This window comes from Antechinus flavipes, chromosome 3 (genome assembly GCF_016432865.1).
Source record: "Antechinus flavipes isolate AdamAnt ecotype Samford, QLD, Australia chromosome 3, AdamAnt_v2, whole genome shotgun sequence".
In the NCBI taxonomy this organism is placed as follows: Eukaryota; Metazoa; Chordata; class Mammalia; order Dasyuromorphia; family Dasyuridae; genus Antechinus; species Antechinus flavipes.
In genome coordinates, this window is record NC_067400.1 from 80,233,574 (window position 1) to 80,252,976 (window position 19,403).

General features: G+C 31.4%; 1 protein-coding gene across 2 annotated transcripts in view; it reads right to left on the reverse strand.

The window, feature by feature from the left end:
- Positions 1-19,403, reverse strand: part of PARD3B (par-3 family cell polarity regulator beta) — a 1,324,210-nt gene that overhangs the window by 1,136,607 nt on the left and 168,200 nt on the right. For both annotated transcript variants that reach the window (XM_051983714.1, XM_051983713.1), the window contains exon 2: positions 6,030-6,131. In XM_051983714.1, the coding sequence (XP_051839674.1) occupies positions 6,030-6,131 (102 nt within the window). The remainder of the gene's footprint in view (positions 1-6,029; positions 6,132-19,403) is intronic.

The window sequence follows — 19,403 nt, forward strand, 5'->3', positions numbered from 1 at the left end:
TTTCTAATGTATAATTTTCAGCCCTCAATAAAATTAATTTTAAAAAATCTCTACCTCCAAGAAATTAACAACAATGATCAAAAGTCAAATTATAAAGCCAAAAATATAAAGGCACAAAACAATACAGTAAACATTGTAGCTGGACAAAACACTGAAGTATTATACAGTCATCAAACATTCCTTAAATGTCTTATTTCTATCACCTAATTTGCCTGACTTCCTTCATATTCCTAGTAAAATCCCTTTCTTTTTAATGGAAGTCTTTCCCAATCTCTCTTAATTCTAGTACTTTACCTGTATTAATTATTTCTTACTTATACTGTACACAGGTACTGTGCACATATTTGTTAGCTTTATGATCTTCCTTGTTAGATTGTAAGCTCACTAAGGCAGGAGCTGTCTTTTGCCTTTCTTTGTATCCTCAGTGCTTGCACTTAACAAATACTTAATTACCACTTGACTAAAATGAATATTAAATACTTTGTCTAACATAAACAATGTACAAAAGCTGGCTACTATTACTGATAATAGTTATTGTGTTTATTTAATAACTCTTGGCACAGTTCTTTCTACAAGACAAGCCCAAATTACTACTTAAAAAACTTTTCCAAAAAGCCAGAAAAACAAAATTCAAAAAATAATTTCAGTTATCATCTGCTTTCACAATATTACTCAACAAGGATTGTGATGTAAGCTTGCATACTTTAACTTATCCATGCTTGCTCATCCTGTAAATATTATCCATGTTCTTTCATAATTAGGGGGAGAGAAGAAGGTGGTGAAAAGTAATTTATCCAACATTCCATGAATCTTTCTCACTTTCTTCATAATAATGCAACATATTGTGATCCAACAATTGCCCTCTTGACACAAGGCCAGCCGAAATTTATTTGCAGGTAGGTCATTAATATTTAGATATCACGATCATATAGCAGACTTGACTTGAATCAGTCTTTTTTTTTTTAAAGTTCTTTTTAACTACCTTTATGATGAATTTCACATGATTCTTTTAGCTAATAAAAGGAGTTCTGTTAAACTCTGCTGCACATACTAAAATGCATACCAAATCTCATCAAATATGTTCCCCAGGAAATGGGAGTCAAGAAAGTAGCACATTTTAAGATCAGTCAATCAAGAAGTATATATTATATGCCTATTGTATGCAAGGCAGGGTGGAGAATATAACACTTCTTCATGAAACTCAGCATTTACAATCTAGTCTGGAAAAATAAAACATAAATGCACAAATAAACTAATAAAACAACAACAAATGGCAAAAGGCAATATAAGGCATCCTCCAAGTAATCCTATATGAGTGACTAAGATCAAAGATTTGTCCTGAACAGTTTATGGAATTCACATAGTAGCTGAACAAGTTTTGAGGCCAGGAAGGAAGGATTCAGGAAGCACACTAATTTCTATGAGAACAAAAAGAGTTTACATTTTCCCACTTCTAGGCAGAAATTCACATTAAAAGAAAATGTGGAAATAGAAAAAAGGTAGGTCTGGCATTCTCCTAACTTGTCATATTCTGAAAAAAAGCCTAAGAATAATGGAGGCCTGAAGAGAAGGATACTAGGCCCCAGTTTCTCCCTTGAGCTTTAATCCCATATTATCAATTTCCTAGTAGACATTTCAAGCTGAAAGTACCAGAAACATCACAAATTCAACACATCCAAAGTGGAACTAATTATATTTTTCCTGAAACCAATACCTCTTGTAATATTCTCTGTTTCTGCCAAAAGCAAAATCATTCTTCCAATCTCTCAAATATGTAACCCTTATGAGTACAATCAGATATATGTATATATGTGTGTATGCATATACTTATGTGTATATATATATGTGTGTGTGTGTGTATATACTAACTATATATATATATATATATATATATATATATACATTCACACACATATATAGATACATATTATATTTCATATATATTCAGATGCTAAATCTTGCTATATTACCTCTACAGTATCACTCACATCTGATCTCTTATCTGTACTTGAAAAGATACTACTTTATTTAAGGATCTCATCACCTTTTGTCTAAATTATTTCAAGAAACTTATATTCCATCTTTCTGCCTCAAGTTCTTCCCTATTCTGGTTTATCTGATATATACCTGCCAAAGGTATTTTTCTTAGTCACAGATCTAACCATGTTACTTCCCTACTCAAATGCCAGGGGCAATGAATAAAAAATAAATTTATCTGTTTAGCAATTAAAACACACAATAACCTGGCCACAACGCATCTGTATAGACTCAGTGAGTTTTACTCCTTCCCCAATCCAGGATCCAGAAAAACTGGCTCTCTTTCTCTACCTTACACACAATACTTCATGTCCCCATTGCATCTTTTGCATTGATTCTTCCCTCTTATATACTTACGACACATTCCCTTTTCACCTGTGCCTCACAAATTCGCTCTATTTCTTTTAAGACAGTTTAAATTAACACATTAACTTCCACATAAAGTTCTCCCAAAAGCCCCAAAGTACAAGTAACCTCCTTCCAAACTATCCAGTATTTCACTTTGTATTTATTGACATTAATTCATTTTACATTCAATTATATGTGCCCTTGTTCTTTTCCTCATTAGAACGTTAGAACAATGTCTTGAGAGAAAGGATTATTTCATTCTTTGTATGTGTGTTACCAGAGTCTACCACAGTGTTAGGAATATAGTAAGTACTTAATAAATGCCTAATTGGTTCACCAATCCTTATCAGAGCTCAAACTCTTCCAAATGATGTAGCTTTCCAATCAATACTTTTTTTCTCAATAGTAAAAACAGTCTAGCTAGATCTTAGGATTAAAGCAATATTATTAAACTAATTTACATTATTTATGTGAACTACTGATAACCCTTTAAGAGTACTGACTTTTCTGAAAGATTTCTTCTTGCTTTAAAATCTAATGGGCATAGCTACACAGGAATATAAAAAAGTGAAATGGAAATGTTTAAGCAAAGTCAGGGATGCTAGGAAAAAGGAGAAAGGCACACAGCAGGAAGCACAGACACGCCCAGGAATCTGACCCAGGGTCACTTCCACAAGTTGTTTCATTGCTTTTCACATTTTCTTTTCCTTCCTTCAATTCACGATCCTAAGGTTTTCTAAAATCCTTGCCAGACTCTGGAAGGTCGTGGATGTGCAAAGTTTGAACACAATGAAACAAAGACAAGAAAGGAAAAAAAATGTAACTCAAATTTGAAGATGATACAAGTCACATCTTATCTTTTCCACTTTTATCTCTCATCACTGATCAGAATTTAAACCCCATCTACTTGCTCCTTGCTTCTTCACTATATCACATCTTTGGAAAGAAATATAACCAAGAAATTTGAATGAAAAGGTTTTTTAACTTTCACCCCCCCAAAAAAAAATCCATGTTTACAGATATATCCCATCCTATTCAAGCTTATGTCTACATTAATTTTTAAAGGATCCATACCTTATCAAGTCTAAATGCGTTTATTAAAACAGAATATAGGCAAAACACATCAAATATACAACAAATGATCATACTGGATTTGTATTCAGGAAAACCTGAGTTTGAATACCACCTAAATTTCTTTTCTTCATTCATAAAATGGAGATTCAAATCCAAGTACTTCTAGATACAAATCCAGTGTTCTAATCTACTATATACTATGTTGCCTTTTGTTACATATATCATGTTTTGAACTATAGTCTGTCTTAATAAATCTTTGTAATGATGAAAAATGAGATAATGTGTATAAAATGGCCTCATAAACATAAACATATTTTATAAATGTCACTTTTATTGTTATTACTGAAGCAAATTATCTGACAGAAACCCTTTCTAAAAATGAAAAGGTAACTTATGAAAAATGTAGGAGATTGGGTGAAATGTGTAAAAAATTCAGATCTTTTTTTTACCAATATGAAAGCACCAAATTATACTCATCCATTTTGGAAATGCAAAAAGCAAGCAGACACAGGTTGGGTATAATCAAGTCTAACTTCTGAAAACAATCCTAGGTAAAACTCACATTTTGCTACTGAAGAGTAAACTTAAAGAGAAGGCTCAAGATAAACAAGAATGGCAGAATTTCTATGTGAATGTTTCAACTTCTGAATCTCAGTCAGTAAAATAAGTGAGATCTTATTAAAATAATGGCTCCCTAAACTAATTTCTTTGCTATAATAGATAACCTATAATTAAAAGTTCTGCTGGGCAAGTTTTAAAAAAAAATTCTACAAGAAATTATACTGGTCTGATAAATGATTTCTCTAGCTTTGCTCTTATAACCATTTTATCCTATGAAGGAAAACTGTCTATGAATAAAGATGGTGAACTTAAATATACTTATTTCTTTTATCTTTTTAAGTTAATTATCTCCTAATACTGGTCAAGAACGAAATTTCTGGAAAGGGAAACAACATATGCATGACAACTAAGAAATAAAGAGCACAGGAAGTCCTATTAAAGAGATGATAAATTAAGACAAAGGAACAAATCTTTCTGGAGAAAATAGCAAAGAAGCCATAGGATCAACTGAATGGCAAAGAAGAACATCCAAAATCCATGGACAGGTTTAAAAAGATGAGGGTATGAATGAATAATAAAGAATGATCAAAATCGTCCATTCACTCATGTATTTACTAAGCACTTGCTATGTATAAAACACAATCTAGATACACAGAGTAACACAAAATAAATCAAACACAAAGGCCTTATCTTCCAGGAATAACCAATTTGGAGAGACAAGACAGACACTTCTTAAACAATTAATGAAAAATGCACAGTATTAGACTGTGATTACATTACAAAATAAAGGATATTAATAATACAGAAATTCAGAATGGGTAAGAGGCTCATAAGAAAAGTAGGAAGAGTCACAAGACAGGAGAGTTGGAATCACTTATTAATCAACTTCTTTTGAATCTATATCTACCAGGGACTTAAAATCAAGTAAAGGGGAAAATTAAAAATATGGGATGGTGAGATTTTATAAAGCAGCAAAATGGGAAAACTGAAGCTAAGAAAGATAAAATAACTTGCCACAGGTCACAAAGCAATAAAGCAAGGATAGGTTGTCTGACCACATCCATTGAACCTTCCAATAATCCATGAGACCATGTAAAATTACTTAACCAAAAACAAAATACTGGTACTTTCAAATGTTTACAAAGTACCTTAAAAGATACAGTATACAGGAAGCATCAGAAGCAGGGGCTGGGTTCTAATCAGTCAAAATTCTTTCATAGGAAGTTCCTACACCAAGAAAATGACAGATCCATTTCCTGCGTCTACCTTTGACTTTGAAGATAGTGATGAACAATGATTACCAGGACTTATGCTTCAGATATGTCTAGATAGGGACACAAAGAAAGTGCTTGATTCTTGGTTGATTCTAGCTCAGCTTCATTGCTGACTCTTTTCTCATCCTTTTCTTCTTACTCTATTTATCATTATTGTCATAGCATCACAATCTACTTTGCATTTTTGTTTCCAAAACATAAAATATGAGTTACAAGATTCAGAGATTACTGAATTATTTCAGATCATCAATAAAAATAACATGTTAAACAGAATTATGCCTTTGGTCAAGAACTATTTGAACTAGCAACCTTAAAAACAAATATTAGAAGATGCCTTCCTTAGAATCTATTCTTTCAAGGTTGGTATTACAGCATATTCTCAAACTACAAATTCTCTACTTTGACTAGATATTTAGTGGGATGGCCATCTGATACAGACAACAATGACTATAACACCCATACTATTCACAGATATTTGGTACAAATATTGTTTTTCTGACACTCTATTAACAACACACTAAGGAACACTTCAGAATGGATCTAATAATCAAAACATCACTATTAAATTCCAAACTTTGCCAATGTTTCTCCAAACATTTGAAGAAAACTTTTGATTTATGAGCTGTCCAGGTGATCCTGAACAGATAAAAATAATAACTGACACAAATTTTTTCAAACTTTCAATTTCTTGAAAAAAATGTAGTTTTTAAAAATAATTTTAATAGAGCCATCTACCTTATCTTTGTCTTCAACAACATCCGCCAATATATCATCTGGGTCCAGTATTCCTCCATCCATGTATTCCAAGTGGTGAATTTTCACCCAGTCACCAGGATCCTATAAGAAAACGTCAAGCTTTAAAAAAAAATAATTAACATACAACATTTTAAATTTATTTTGATGTCTAAAATAATTTAAGTATTTATCTTAAGATGGCATATGCAGTTATCTGAATTGGAAAAATATTTGGTCTTTCCCAACTTAACTTTTCATTTAAGCAATGATGATCAACAAAAGTAATATGAAAGTAATGAGGTATTAACTATGAGCTATTATAACCAATTTCTCCAATTCCAGGGAATTGTTATATCACCTCTTACAATTTAACCAAGTATACTTTCCAAGAAGGAAGGTCTTAGGGAAATATTCCTAAACTTGCTATTACATTTCCAGCAAAATGACAATGATGTCCTGAAAGGGGCTCTAGAGCATGGAGCTCCATAGCCCTGCAGAGTTACAGTTTGATGGCTGTAAGTCACAAAATGAATATAAATGGAGTGACTTCAACTTTCATCAACTCTTGGCACCAACTCCTACATTTCCTCCTCTAATTTAAAGATTCATCATGACATTAAAAAAAAAAATAGGCCTAGGAGTTAGTCAGGAGTGACACTTAACTGTAAGAAAGAGGATCTGCATTTTCCAAAGTGGGGAAAAAACCCAAAGAACATAAAAATGTCTCCAAAGAGCTCCTGAAATAGTGAAAGAAAACTGTTTTCAGAATAAGTAACTAGACAGCCTCTCTCTGACAAAGAATGGAATCTGGAATGTTGGAGGGGATGCGGGAAAACTGGGACACTGATGCATTGTTGATGGAGTTGTGAACGAATCCAACCATTCTGGAGAGCAATCGGGAATTATGCCCAAAAAGTTATCAAACTGTGCATACCCTTTGATCCAGCAGTGTTACTTCTGGGCTTATATCCCAAAGAAATACTAAAGAAGGGAAATGCCAAAATGTGCCAAAATGTTTGTGGCAGTCCTGTTTCTAGTGGCTAGAAGCGGGAAAATGAATGGATGCCCATCAATTGGAGAATGGTTGAGTAAATTGTGGTATATGAATGCTATGGAATATTATTGTTCTGTAAGAAATGACCAGCAGGATGAATACAGAGAGGATTAGTGAGACTTACATGAACTGATGGTAAGTGAAATGAGCAGAACCAGGAGATCATTATACACTTCAACAACAATACTGTATGAGGATGTATTCTGATGAAAGTGGATTTCTTTGACAAAGAGATCTAACTCCATTTCAATTGATAAATGATGGACAGAAGTACACCCAAAGAAAGAATACTGGGAAATGAAAGTAAACTATTTGCATTTTTGTTTTTCTTCCCAGGTTATTTTTACCTTCTGAATCCAATTCTCCCTGTGCAACAAGAGAACTGTTCGGTTCTGCAAACATATATTGTATCTAGGATAATCTGCAACATATTTAACATATATAGGACTGCTTGCCATCTAGGGGAGGGGATGAAGGGACGGAGGGGAAAATCAGAACAGAAGCAAGTGCAAGGGATAATGCTGTTTAAAAAATTACCCTGGCATGGGTTCTGTCAATAAAAAGTTATATTAAAATAAATAAATAAATAAAAAGTTAATATAATAATAATAAAAAAAATGGCATCTGACTGATCCTTACCTAGAATAATCTAGAGAATGTAAGATAACTTGAAAAACTCAATTCTTTTACCTACAATTTAACTTTAGATAGAGATTTTTTTTCAAAATTTTAAAAACTTAATTAAGGGAATAATTAGTTACAAGGAAGTATTACATTTTCACAAACTTTTTAAAAACAAAATAATTCAAAGTACAGGTAAGAATAGTCAAAGTAGATAAAGTCTCTTGTCATTTGTAACTATCTCTATTCTGTTTAGACATTGACATTCTATACATTTTCTTATAAACAGGAATGAACAAAATGCTGATAAAGAGATAGCTAATCCTGAATGGCAACCCCAAAATGTGTGTATGTATGCATATATATACATATTTATAATATATAATACATGTGTATATATATGAACATTTTCTATTAATATTTTACACACTGAAAAAGAAAATTCAAAAGCATTTCATATGTGGCAAATATGACTTTCATATATATTACATATAAATATAGTAAATCCTTAACATTCACAAATTTAACTTTCAGGATTCTAAGAATTCACATGATTTTATTAAAGTAGAGTCTATTTTTATATTCTCATTAGCAATTACACACACTATGCCCAGTTGAGAAAAAAAAATAAGAGGCATGATACATACAAATTTGTGAAGTAGTTGGTATTATTCTAGATATATCACTGATCTTGTTCACCTTATCTTTTTAAAGAGTTCCCATGTATTCATTTCATATTTTCATTGTCTACCTTTTAAACTTGTGTTTTGTCCTCAAAACATAGTGAAGGTTCTTTGGGCTCTAAGCCCAAATATGCAAAATCACTGATGTGGCTTATAGGAAAATAAAGGTGTTAGAGCAATTCTGTGCCAAAATGTCTGCAGCCACTGTTGGCCTAATCAACCAGCAGGTTAGAGACATCAGGGTCTCTAACCCATCAGCAAAAGTCACTGAGAAATTATTTCAAGCTGGTATATCCTTCATGATCTCTGATATCATCTACCAGGTATGAAATACAGAGAATCAGAAAGGTTCTCAAGACCTCACCAGGTTCAGTCTCTTCCAACAGCAATTTCTGCCTTGTTTTTCAGAGAGCTATCAAGGTCAAGAGTTTTATAACAATAGAGTATACAGAAAAACGCCCTTACAGAACCATCTGATATGTTTACAATTCGAGTCAAAAATGTTTTTAATTTAAAGAATTTTATTTGCCTTACAGTATTGTGTATGGTATAAAGAACTGTAGATTTCAAATATTGTAAAAAGTAGATATTGTATAAAAATCAATTTTTATTGCAAGGTTAGCACAATTACTAGCAAGAAAAATGTTTTGCATGTAACCAGTTTTATTTTGTGGACTGAATTTTGTGGGTTACTTCATAGTTACTATGTTAGAAAAAGAATATTATTAGAATTAGCATTTTTGTTATAAAGAATTATATACAGAAAAGTGTATTTTCGGCAGTCCCTTCAGAAAGATTACAGTTTGGCGTGTCTGTGGGAACCTAATACCCCTTTTTTCACAAGTTCAATCTATCAACATTTATTTTTTAAAAAATTCACAGTTTTCTAGAATATTACATTTGCAAATGTTTAGGATTGACTGTAACTATGTTAATAAATGAAGGAAATTAAAGTAAGAAATACAAATTCTACCCTGACTTTTGTGCTTATAAAATTATCAGCCATTCAATATTTTGCATCTACTTTCTTTGTTTTAATATTTCGAAAAATATAGATTGATCAAACATAACACACATTTCATATATTCAATCCTTGGAATAAAATCTACAATATTGGTTTTACAAGACACATGGAATACTTTAGAGGCATCTCATGTAAATTGCCAAAATACTTATATAATTTATATTATTATTTTTGGCAGTATTTTTTCTGGTACAGTTACTTTTCAATATGGTAAATCTTGATAGTAATACTCAAAGTATCTTTTAAGCATAAGGGAATAGATTGTGATGCATTCTGTTCTTTCCTTCCAAGTATATTCTTTCCCAATATTTTAAGCAAGTTAATTTATACACAGTTGCCATTAAGAAATAATTAATTCATACCCAGATGGAAATTTTAAAATTAAACTTATATCAAACTATGTTAATAAATCAGGGGAGAGAGCTAAATACAGAAATATACATCACGGAGCAGGGAGGAGAGTACCAATATGGTTTTAAATAATATTCAAGTCATTCTAAATAGACACCAGTGAATATAACTACTGATAGTTCTAATTATAGGTAAATGGCATGTTAAATTTAGGGAATTAGAAATTTACATTGATATAAGCTTTACAATTTGGTATAATTTTCCAGAATCAACATTTCATTGAGGTTCTGGAACATTAGCAACTAGCCAAAGGGAGTAAAAAAGGAATTCTTACAGGAACATTACTATGATGCAGAGACTCATAAGAATGACTGCCACTGGGTGGAATGGAATCAGAGGAATTTCAAAAGCACCACAAAAAAAAATGCGAACTTCTTGGTGAAGGCTCCAGTTTTCTGCTAGCATTTGGTTACTGCTAATATACCATAATATTCATTATGTTCCATGCTTGATTTAGACTTCCATTCTATTACCATTCAAAAAACTTATTATTTCATCATGATAATCAATATAAAAATAATTCAATTTTGAAACTTCATTTTATATGTGTTTTTTAAGAACATAGCAATTTCAAAAAAAATCTGCCACAGACTGACATCTATAATATAGAAAATACTTTGAATTAATTTTAAAGATTATTTAAATATAAATTCACAAAATGTTATTCTTATGCCATATCAAAATAATATGGAAGAAACCCTGATTTCTCAAAAGTTATGTCAGCGAGACAAACTGCTTTGAGTATAGTTATAATAAGTTTTTTGTTTGTCATAATCAGATTAGCTAAACATATAACGGTTCCTAACCAATAAGCCTTATTAATTAATCCTTTGGACATGAGAATCTATTTTTTTAAAAAAAGATAAATACAAAATGGATCTACAATCCATCTGTACAGGCCAGTTGCTCTTTCCATCTTTGTTCTCTTTAAACCCATTTCAACCATTTCTATATTTCTTCCTCTGAACATTTATGTTTGGGAAGTTCAATATTCTTTTCAACTATTCTGTCAGTACCATTATAGAATACCATACAATATAACCCAGCTACTACACTATTAGACATATACTCCAAGAAGGCAAGTGATTTAAGAGGAAAAGAGAATACTCATATAAAATAAAATAATTGTAGTAGCAATTTTTGTGGTTACAAAGAATGAAAAACAAGGTAATACTCATTGACAAATTGCTTATCAACTTGTGGCATGTGAATGGAATAAAAGATTACAGTACTATAAGAAATAACAAATGTAATGAATAATAATTTGTTTGTTGTTGTTTGTCCTTTGTTGTTAAAAATCAGCAGAGTGTCATAGCTTTCAATGGAATTGGATTTAAGTGAGGCAGAACTGTACAAAATCATCAGAAAAGCACAAAAAGCTTATCTGAACTAATACAAAATGAAATAAGTAGAACCAAGACAATATATGTATATAACAATGCAAATTGCAAGAATTAGCCACAAAAAAATCTGAAAATAAATACTATAAATTTACATAGAACACACATGATTTCAAAGAAGAGTGTAAGAAAACATTTTCCTTCTATTCTTTAGCCTCCTATTCTTTTTTATTCTTTTCGTGAGAGGAACATGTTGGTAGAACATTTGTAGATATGTTTTTTAATATATTAATAAATTCTGCTGAATTTTTTTCCTCATTTAAAAAAAAACACAATTCTTTGTTATATGAGAGGTATCTTTGGAAGGGAGTAGTGGAAGAGAAACAGACAGAAATTTAAGTGGCATAAAAACAAAATATATCAATAAACTGTACTTTTTTTAAAAATCGACTTTCTCTTTTATAGAAAAATTTCATTAGAATCTTCACAAGACACATTGAGAGAAAACATTAAGAGTATCTTGTAGAATACAGGAAAACTTTTGTACACAATAGATCACATATTTCGTATCATATAAATGTATGAAAATATAGAAATGTCTATTCCCTTTATGTTCTATAAACTGCAAACTTTACAAACATGCATGGACAACTCATCTAATTGCAAATCTAGACAACCAACATTATCCATTGTTTTTTTTCTCTTAGTGCAGATTATTAGGAATACTGGGAGAGTGGTCATAGCTTTTTCTGAGATATGTATACACATACACATAATACATATATACACACACATCTTGAATAAAAAGGAATCATGGATACAAAGAAGAAGCAGAATTAAACAGGAAGAGCCAAGCTTGCTACTTATAGAAAATTTCAAAGCTCCTTAAATGAACTCCCCTAAAGTATTCTAGAAAAAAGACCCATTTTAACACCAGTTTTCTAAGATATAATATGACTTTGAATCACAGAAAACTACTGTTCCTAAAGAATTAAAAATGAATAACATATAGAGAGAAATAGAAAGGCACTTGGTAAGTGTGGACCAGTGTGTTATATATGTGTGCTATATCAACACAATGAAGAAGGAACTTCAAAGAATTGGAATATAGGCTCTCAGAGAAATGATTTTATATATTTATACACACATTACATATGTAGCTATATATGCATATTTGTGCAAGTATACACATATACTATATATACATATATAGAACAAATAAAATATAGATGGTCTCCTTTTCAAATTCACAGAAAACACAAAATGGGAAAGAGGGATAAATAACACACTGGGTAACAAAGTCCAAAAAGAGCTTGACATTGAACCAAATATAATAATGAGAAGTTTAACAGGAACAAATGTAAAGCCCCAGACTTGAGCTCAGATAATAAACTTTACACATATAGATGAGGGAAGAGCAGTTTGCTTAAGATCCAATGGTTTTATTATGATATATGCTTCAGTCTCATGATGAGTGAATAGAGTGATATTTAACAGCTTTAAAAAACTAACAGCATCTAATAGCAGATGAATGTACATCCTGGAATAAGTAAGAGTCACTCTATAGTCTATATGAATTAGGTTACATCTCAGGAATTCTGACAAACTTTGACTATCACATTTTATATAGAACATTGATAACTTAGAAAGAGTTCTGCGAAAACTAAACAAGATAGCAGTGAAGAGCCTTAAATTTGTACTATATGAGGCTTGGGTGAAGAAATTTAAAAGGTGTTTAACCTGGAAAAAAATATAAACAGGAATATGAAATTTAAACATTGAAAGGATGTTTATATAGAAGACTGATTTTCTTTGGTCACAGAGTAGAGGACTTGAAGCAATGAGATAAATTACAAATAGACAAATTTAATCAGGGAGAAAAAAATCTACAACAATTATAGTTCTCTACAAGTGAGCAGAACTGCCACTGGAGACTGAGTTGTTGTTCATAGAAAGTCAACTAGCAAAAACTGGATAGAATATAAGCTCTTCACAACAGGAGACTGTTTTTGTCTTTGAATGCATACAGCACTTTTAATAAATGCTTGTAAAATTAATGGATAACCACTTGTCAGAAGTATTCTTGCTCAAGAACAGGAAGAACTAATGAGCCTCCTGAGGTCCTGCTAACTCAAATTCTGTGATTTTGTAAGTAAGAAAATATTAAAATGGGAATAAAATTATCTAACTTTCACTTAACAAAGTTTGGATATAATGTGGAAAACATTTTTAAAAACTTTCTGCACAATTTACTGGGTTGGTTTTCCAGCTAAAATTCAAGGAGAAAATTGCTTTGGGTTCTTAAATCTAGATCATCAATCCCAGAATTTTGGAGCGTCAAAGGGTCCTCTAAAAGAACATAGTCCAAGACATTCCACTTTATAGTTATGAAACAAAGAAGTTCTATGAAACATGAGTGTTGCATGCATATGAACTGTTACTTTCCTGCTAATGCTATTGAGGCCAAAATGGTGCAAATTGTTTTGTTTTGCTTATAAGAAGCCATATTGAGAGAGGGCCATTTTTTAGGACAAATAAATATAAACTGACAGGAGCATGTCTTCTCTTCATAATACTTTATAATGTTTAATTATTTTTCTTGGTTTTTTTTAATAAAGCAATGCCACTAATGATGGCATTTAAAAAATAAAGAATAAAGAAAAGGTTAAAACAGCAAGGCAAATAATTGCCCAAAGTAAAAATTAATATACAAATATATTATTAAGAAAAATATGATATGATAAGAGTGCTGGACCTAGAATCAGAAAGAATTGGAAGCTAGGGGATACAGTGAACAGACCACAGAGACCTTGCAATTAAAAAAAAAAAAAACAGAGTTCAAATCTGGCCTAAGAAACTTACTGTGTGACACTGGGTCTGCTATTTTACCTCCATTTGCCTCAGTTTCTTTAATTACAAAATAAGAATAATAATAGCACCTATTTCTCAGACCTGATTTGAGTTTAAATCTGGCTTTAGGTACTTACCACCTGGGAAAGTCAATTAACCCCAGTTTGATTCAGTTTTATCATCTGTAAAATTAGGATAACACTAGCATCCATCTCCCAGGATTATTATTAAATGGGATTCATAAATTGTAAAGTGTTTAGCAAAAGTGCCTGGCACATAATAAATGCTATATAAATGTTAACATCATCATCATCATCATCATCATTATCATCGTTATTATCATTATCATTATTGTTCTGTATGCCTCAATTTCCTCATCTCTAAAATGACATGATGCACCCACTTCCCAGGGTTGTTGACATAATCAAATCACATAATATTTGTTTTTCATTGAAGTTTTTTTTTCAAAATATTTACAAGGATAATTTTTCAACATTGAATATTGAAAAACCTTGTATTCCACTAGCCCCCCTTCATCCCATCTCCTCCTCTAGATGTAATACAATACAATATTTGTTAAACATGGTAAAAAATATGTTAAATCCAATAAAGGCATACATATTTATACAATTATCTTGCTGCACAAGAAAAATCCGATCAAAAAGTAAAAAAAAAAAAAATAGAAAGAAAACAAAATGCAAGCAAAATACAACAAAAAAAGAGTGAAAATGCTATGTTGTGAACTACACTCAATTTCTATAGCCCTCTCTCTGGGTGCAGAGGGCTCTCTCCATCACAAGTCCTTTGAAAGTGGCCTGAATCATCTTATTGTTGAAATGAGCCACATGACATAATATTTGTAAAATACTTTATAAACACTAAATCATTATGCCAATGCAAGTTCTTATTGCTATTGTATTTTCTTTGCCACATTCCCTAAACTCATTATCTTTTATATAAAAGACTATGGTTGGTTTCATTATAGACTTGGTAGAGTCGATCAATAAACCTTTTATTAGAAATTTTATATGTGAAAGATACAGACTATAAGCTCTATCTGCAGGACTTTAAGCAAAAGATTTCATTCATCTCTCCAGTTCTCCTTTTATTTATCTGTAAAACTGAGGTGGTTAGATTAAGGGATGTCTAAGATCCTTTCCAGCTCTAAATCTTATGATTCCAGGAGAAAACATTTAATATGTATCTATTCTGCCCAATTTTCAGTGTTAATAATGCAGAGGTTAGTAATGATATAGCAAGCACACGGAAACAAGACATGATGAAATAAATGCAAAGCAAATGTCCACATAAACCTCTGTGAAAAATTTCAGAAAGTGATCACTTTTGCCTGAGGGAAGAGATAATTAGAAAGTTTAGGGAAAGCTTCAGGGAACCATCCAATTTGGGTCTTGTGAGGAGGAGGAGACAAATCTTCCTTAAGGGAATATTTTGGCTCATTACTCTCCCGGCATTGCTCTTGACTCTCCATAATTTTCCACCTCTGGTCCAGGAGCATTTTCATCTTAGAAATGCCTTCATCTCTGTAGCCTCTTTCTCCATTTGTGGAGTTCCCAGAATTACCCAGACTGGTCATGATCCTTCCTCTCCTAACTCTCCTGACGATTAAGATTTTTCCATCTTGCCTCCATGTAAATGCTTTCCCTTCCCTAATTTCCAATTCCTTATGATGTATTATCTTTTCTTAATAGAATATAAGTTCCTTGAGGGTAAAGAATGTCTTTCATTTAATTATATTTGTACTTCCAAGGCCCTATCTATCCATCCATCTCTATTCCAAGTATAAAGTATAACTTAAGCAAAGTTAGAGAAGAGAAAGGGCTGAAAAAGCATAAGGAAAGAAAAGAGGAATGCTTTCAATAAAATATAGAAAATATAAAAAGAGAGGGCTAAAAGATAAAGCTGGATAGGAAGGTTGGATTTAGAAGGGAGAAAATTAAAGAATATCATGGCTAAAAGTTTATAATTTATTCTTCAGGTGATGGAGAGTCACTAAAGATTGTAAGTAAAGGAAGAAATAGAATATAGTGGTAGTTTAGGATGACTGAGGCAACAAGTGTGGAGGTCATATTGACAATAAAATAAGAGAAAGAAAAACTATCTTAGAAGCCATTACAGTAATCTAGATGAGAAGAAAGAAATTGAAGTCAGATAGGTACAGATAGGTCAGTTAGTTACAAAGCAAACCTAGGGCCAGATGTAAGAAAGATTGCAAAGATAAGAAAAATAGGGCTTGGGAATTTACTCCATGTGTGAGGTAAGGGAAAGAAATAAAGCTGGATCCATAAACTAATGCTCCTGATTTATTAACAATATGACCTCAAAAAAATCACTTAACTTCTCTCAATACGAGTTTCTTTATCAATAATATGGGATTAATATTTGCACTATTAAACATGTAAGGGTTCTATACACAAAAGACTTAGTAAGTCTTAAAACACTATATAATGTGAATTATGACTCCAAAGTAATGGGAGGACCATTCACAAAACTAAGAAGGTAGTTGGAATGAAAATTATAGATTAAAAAAATGATTGATTTAGTTTCCAAATAGTTTTAGAAATCAAATGTCAGCAACTAGATTAATTTTTCATTAACCAAAGACTAGAACTTGAGTGTCAAGTGTCTGCTGTACAAAACCATACCATGATAGGTTGTAAAGTCTTAGAAACTGAAGAGTATCTAATTCAGGACAATAAATTATTCTACATTTCCCATGAAACTTCAGGAAATAAGTATAGTATAATCTTTCAAGAACAGATTTTAACTTAAAAGAAAAGGTTACATAAAATTGTTAAAATTAACCAAAAAATTACTAATGGATTTGATAGACATGATATAAAAATCACCACCAGTATTCAAGCCTTTTAAAATATTATCAAATTAAACAAGCACTGACTTAATAGCATTTGAGGTACACTGTTTCAACATCCTTTTAAAGAAAACATTTGGTGAAAAAAATACAATTTTTCATTATTTAGTTCTAGTGAAATTTTATAGTCTCTACAATTTTAAATGCCAAGGGTTTAAAACCTTGTGTGGTCCAAAGGTATGCAACATATAGCCAAAAGATGGAATCAACAATGTCTCTATAAGAGAATACTATGCTATGAAAATGTATTAGTCTACCCATTATACCTCAAAAGGATTCATCCTAACCTAAAAAGAATCCAACTCCATAGTGAATTTTAGCAAGCATAAATTAGAAAAAGCTAATTCACCAAATGTACAGTTTCCTAAATGCCAGGAAGTTGAGACTGAAACATATTGCAGCTATTATAAATTTGGCTTCTTTGCACATTGCCTCAGAAAAGGCTTAATGTATTCTCTAACAGTACCCTAGATAGCTACAATCTTCCAAATATATGTGCATATGTATTTGTGAGAATCTGTCGATGTGTACATATGAATGAAAAGTACTGCCAATACCCTACCTTTAATGGATGTAATTTATAGTTTGTGTTTGCAAGAATACAAAATTCTCTGACCCATCATTGAGGAGGTCTAATAAAAAAAGGTTTAATCTAATGACAGTATGAGTCATACATGGAAGTGAAAGATGTCCTTTTATATGTAAGATCACTGTCCATCTCTAATCCACATGTTCCTGTGTTCAAAAGGACATATATATAAGCTAAAAATAATGATTATAATTCATTCACTCAGTAAGCATTATTAAGCATCCAACACATACAAGTTGATGGGTTAAATGCCGAGGTCCAAACTGATATGTAACATATACTAACATTCTAATATGAGTGAATAGCCTGATATACAAATAAATATAAAATAAATTAACAATGATAATAATGATAATGAAAATTGCTAACATTTACATAGTGATTGGTTATAAGCCAGGAACTGTGCTAAGCATTTTACAATAACCCTGGGATGTAGGAGTTATAATTAGAGAATAAGTGCATAAGAAAAGTACACAGCAATGAAATTATATAAGGGAAAGGCTATTTTGAAATATCATGTATCTGTCCTTTAATGAAGACTTCATGAAAAGTGTGTCATTTTTAGCTGGGGCCTAAAAGATGATTCCTGGGTAGTTAATAGAGAGATAAGCAAAGAGATATTCCAAGGAGATGAAATGCATGAGAAAAGAAATGGAAGCAAAGAACCCTGGGATGAGTTTGTTGAATTGTCCACTTTGGATGAAGGATAGTAAATATGAAGGGAAATCATATGAGATAAGATAAGCCAGAGTAAGCTTTTGAAGACTTTGAAGGTAATACTAAGTAATCTAAGTTTAGCAAAAAGCAATGTGGACTTTGGACAGTGCTAGGACATGATCAGGGCTATGTATCAATCTTACTAATTATAAATGGATCAATATGATTTCTCTGTGAGCCATATACAAGATGAATTAAATGATGTTAAGATTAGAGTTTGGTTAGAATGGTTAGAAAACTATAGAATTACTCTAGTCAAGAAGGATCAAAGGTCTTAAATTGCAATAGCATGAGTGAGAAGCATCAATCAATCAGTCAATAAACACTTATTAGCCATCTACTATGTTCCAGGTCTGGTGCTAAGTTTTGGATGGATTTGAGATTTGCTGCAAAGAACTGGAAATACTTAAAAACTGACCAAGGGAAACATCTCTTTTGCTTTATTTCTGAAATGCTAATACAGCAATAGAAGGAATACTGGGAGATTGTTCTTATCAATATTTTGCAAAAGGATACAATGAATAATATGCTAGCACCTCTATCATATACACAATCATAATACACAAATGCATTTACGCCTGTGTTTATATGTGTGTGTGTGCTATTAAACTGACTAGAGTAGGACAATGGATATGGATAGAAAGTAGGATATAAAGTGAATTTTTTAAATAAAGTACAGGGATTAGAAAAATATAATAATTATCATGACTACAGGTTGAAAAAAGATGGCACATATTAAATTTCTAAAAATATCACAGAAATCCCTAGAATTATCAAGTAGCCAGACTTGTACTTGAGAAGCCAGTTTTTCTTTAAAAAAAATTAATAACAGTTGAAAAATCCCAAAACTATAAATATGAATCCCAAAATATATTTTAAGTTATGCTAGGATCAAACCATTATTGTAAACAAAATTATTTTCCATAATTTCCTGGACATAACAGAAAAATTTAATGACATTTTTAATCTGTCACTATGCCAAATGTTTAAACCTTTAAAATATGTAAAATAAAAACAAAAGGAGAAATATGCCAAAATGTCTGCAAAGGAAGAACAAACAGATCTGGAATTTGACCGTATATAACAAAGAGAAGTGAGTTAAATGTTTTGAGCACAGAAAAATTATAGATTTCAAAACCATAGAAAGGAATATGTCAAAATGAATACAAATTGATTACGGTCAGTGAAGAACAGA